This window comes from Fukomys damarensis, unplaced genomic scaffold (genome assembly GCF_012274545.1).
Source record: "Fukomys damarensis isolate Sample0158 unplaced genomic scaffold, DMR_v1.0_HiC HiC_scaffold_37, whole genome shotgun sequence".
Lineage (NCBI taxonomy): Eukaryota > Metazoa > Chordata > Mammalia > Rodentia > Bathyergidae > Fukomys > Fukomys damarensis.
The window spans coordinates 741,294-745,085 of record NW_022900949.1 but is presented as its reverse complement, the minus strand read 5'-3'; the positions used below and the strand labels follow the sequence as shown (position 1 = coordinate 745,085).

The following is a 3,792-nucleotide window of genomic DNA, read 5'->3' as shown; positions in this document are numbered from 1 at the left end:
CTCTGGCAGGGTCCAGATTGGAAGCTCCGAAGTGATGGGTGGCCGGAGGGTGCTGCCTGGGCCAGAGTCCAGGCAGGGGAGCCACTGGGCCCGGCCACCGAGTGCCATCCGGGCCGCCGCCTCCCAGCAGCGGCCACACCTCCTTTCTCCCTTTTGTACGTTTTTACGGTAACTTTGTACATGGTTTACATAACTTTAAACTGTAACAGCCTTAATGGGAGACCAAACTGTTTTCTGCGAGTACATATGTCCCGTCTGACTTTCCCATTACCGCATCCTGTGCGTATCCCTGTCACCTGGGCCTGGGCAGAGCAGAGTGCACCAGCCACCGCCACACTGTGGCCCCCTGGGGTGGCCACAGGGACCTTGCACAGCACTGGCGCTTTGGACTCTTGGGATACCTGGCCACCCCCATCTGTCTCCGACACGGGACTCCCGCTTGTGGTGGCCACGGCCACCTGGCTAAGGTACATTCCAGAGCGCGTCGGATCCCTCTGTGGGGTCACAGGACATGAGCTGGGGTGGCGTCGCTGCAGCAGCACCAGTCTACACCCACGGAGACCAGAATGTGGCTGTCACACCTCTGTCCCCCTGCGCTGTGGTGCCAGGGGCTGGAAGAGGCAGCCTCGTGACTCAGGACCTCACCCCAGCAGACTTTGTCCGTCCCTGCACACCCCCAGCTGGGCCATGCTCCTCGAAGCTCTGCAGATCCAGACATCAGACACCGGACACAAGGCCACAGGCCTGGGCCCCAGGGTAAATAAAGAGCAAGTGCCTGTAATGACGTCACATGTGAGTTACGGGGCGCTGCCACTGCTGTCAGGGTGCCATGCGGACCCTTCACACAGGACAGAGGCTTCCACATGAAGGAAGCTAGGGGACAAGGAGCCCCGAAGAGTATGAACATGGGCTACACACCCCTCACCCAGAACCAGAAGTGCTCCAGGGCCGACATTTTCAGCACCAGTGCCACACCACAGGAGGCGAGTTCACGTCAGACCACTGGAAAGGATACAGATTACCCCAGGGAGGGAGGGTTATACAGCTCAATGCTACTGCACATGCTTAGCCCCAGCCTTGGGTCCTGTGCCAACACGCAGAGTAATGTTAGGCTGTGCCTAAGGTGTGTGAAACATGCAAGTGAGTAACGTGCTGGCGCACACCTGCCGTCCCAGCACTTGGAGAGTGAGCCAGGAGGATTCAAATCTGAGGCCAGCAACTAACCCTGTCATCTCAAAAAGAAAGGCTGAGGAGGGCCAGGGATTTAACTCAGCAGCATAGTGCCTGCCTTGAGTTCAATCCCTGGAACCAAAGAAGAAGAAAAGGCTGAGGATACAACTCAGTTTGGGCCCCAGACTTAAGCCCAAATGGCCCCCCAAATGAATTTTGTGTTTAGACTTGGGTGCCATCCCCCCAGATAGCTCATTCCAAACCCAAACCACTCTGGTCCCCAATGTTTTGACCTGCCTGACATGTGCAACCAAGCATTTTGGAGAACACAACTCAGTGTGTCCCAGACTTAAGCCCAAATGGCCCCCCAAATAAATGAATTTTGTGTTTAGACTTGGGTGCCATCCCCCCAGATAGCTCATTCCAAACCCAAACCACTCTGGTCCCCAATGTTTTGACCTGCCTGACATGTGCAACCAAGCATTTTGGAGAACACACTCAAGCTGTGTTGTACAAGTGCCCAATACACTGTGGAGGGAGGGCCGCTTCTAAAAAGAGGGACCGGGAAGTGAGCTGCAGCCTGACCCTGCTTCTCAGAGGTGTTCTATGGGACCAAGCCACGAGTTGAGGTGGGTTCAAGGTGGGAAAAAACTATAATCAACTAGCAAGATTACAAGTTCAGCTGCTCAGGTAATACTGACCTAATGGGAAATCACAAGGTGCACAAAGCTATGATGAACTAATAAGATTGTGACGAGTACAGTCACTTAGGCAATATTAGATGGGGATCCAATGGGGAAACAAGTCACGTAGCAAGCGTACAAGGAATGAGCAGGGATTTTTAGTAAGGGATGGGTCAGAGATTCTTGCTTGAAAGATCTTGGTCCCCCACCCAGGTGATTGATACCTATTTAAAACATCAATCACTGCTATTTATCCTAGGTGGGGATAGTAGTTTCCTTTTATGGAGCAGGCCTTCAGTGAATGTGTCTTGATTGTCCTCCATGTTGGCCCCTCCTGTATTGGCCCTGTCTAACTGCATACAAGATATCTAGTCAACTTACCCATCTACAATGCTGGTAGAACATGGGACAGCCACCCTACAGGTGGCCAGTGGCACCCCTAAGAGTGGAAACTTGCTGGCTGGCGGGTTGGGGAGCCTGAAGAATCCAGAGTAAAGCTACACAGCTGGGAGGGGCAGGCTGGGACTCAGATGGCAGGGTCTGCTCTGAAGGCCCATTTACTGATGGGCCCTGGGTTCAGGCTCCTCTGTTGTTTTTTCAGGACAGGGGCAGGCAACCCAGATCCCAGGTGGTCTGAGGGAAGAGGACACAGCAGCAGCAGGCCAGGGTCTGCAGACACAAGGGCACCCTGCCTTCTTGGAGACCTGGGTGGGCTGTAACGGACTCCTCTCCATGGGGCCCCAGGTATTTAGGGGTGACATGGCCCTATCTCCCAAGGTGAGGCTGTGTCCCCTGGAGACATGAATCGTCACAGTACCCCCTTCCTGAAAACCGGGCCCAGAGAAGCTAAATTTGCCCAAGGCTACAGCTGAGGGTGACAACGGGGCTGGGACCTGGAGGGTCATCATGCACACCGTCCATGAAACATGCACAAGCCCCTATCAAAGGACCTGGTTCCTTAGAAGCTTCCCAGAGGGTTTAAGATTCTCCCCAGGGAGCCAGGGATGTAGCTCAGTGGTGCCGCCCGCCGCCTGCCTCACAAGCTCAAGGTCACGAGTTCGATCCCCGGTACCAAGAAAGAAGATTGTCCTCGGGAAAAGCAAGCCATTTTGCCCTGAATAAATATGGCTGGAACGGCGCTTCTCCTTGAAACACCATACTACTTCCGCCACAGAGACGGGCCAACAAACGGGGAGAAGGCACACATCCGTCCAGATGAAGCCACTTCCGCCCTATTCCCAGATGGCGCCGACGGAAGGGGCCGGGTACGGGCCGCTGCCCATGGCTGCCTCAAGGCTGGAGCTGAATCTGGTGAGACTGCTGTGCCGCTGCGAAGCAATGGCAGCTGAGAAGCGGGACCCAGAAGAGTGGCGGCTGGAGAAGGTGAGGGGAGTCCACGCTGTCCTGAAAAGCCTAACCCCTGTAGGGTGGCTCTTGGGGCAGCCGGCCGACCAGCCTGACTCGGCGCGTAATGGCCTCCTTGCCTCGCCCCTTCCGGCCAGCTCCGCTGACAAGCCTCTCCTGTCAGCTCGGCCGCGAACCGCCGCTTTGCTCTGCTCCTCCCTGAGGCCCAGTCCTCGATGGCCCCGCCCCTGCTGCCACGCCCCTTCCTGTCGGTCGCCTGGTTGGCGTCTCGGCTCTTCCCCTTTCCGGCGCGGACTGTGCGGTCCGGCTCTTCGTCGGCCCCGCCCCACTGACATTTGACTCCACCCCATTTCCTGCCCCGCCCTGTTGGCCCTGCCTCACCGTGACGTCCCGCCCTTCACCGTTGGCCCCGCCCCCGGCCGGTCCCGCCCCTCCTCGTTCTGCCCTGGTGATTGGGCGCAGGTGGGACTCGCTGACACTTTCCCCGCAGTACGTGGGGGCCCTGGAGGACATGCTGCAGGCGCTGAAGACCCAGGCCAGGTGAGTGAAGTGGCCGGGGGCGTGGGGATGCGGA

General features: G+C 57.1%; 1 protein-coding gene across 1 annotated transcript in view; it reads left to right on the top strand.

The window, feature by feature from the left end:
* Nucleotides 1-3,068: 3,068 nt before the first annotated feature.
* The window catches only part of Use1 (unconventional SNARE in the ER 1), a 2,758-nt gene continuing 2,034 nt past the window's right edge, over nt 3,069-3,792 (top strand). Inside the window, exons 1-2 of the mRNA XM_033759374.1 lie at nt 3,069-3,236; nt 3,709-3,758. Coding sequence (XP_033615265.1) covers nt 3,069-3,236; nt 3,709-3,758 — 218 coding nt within the window. The remainder of the gene's footprint in view (nt 3,237-3,708; nt 3,759-3,792) is intronic.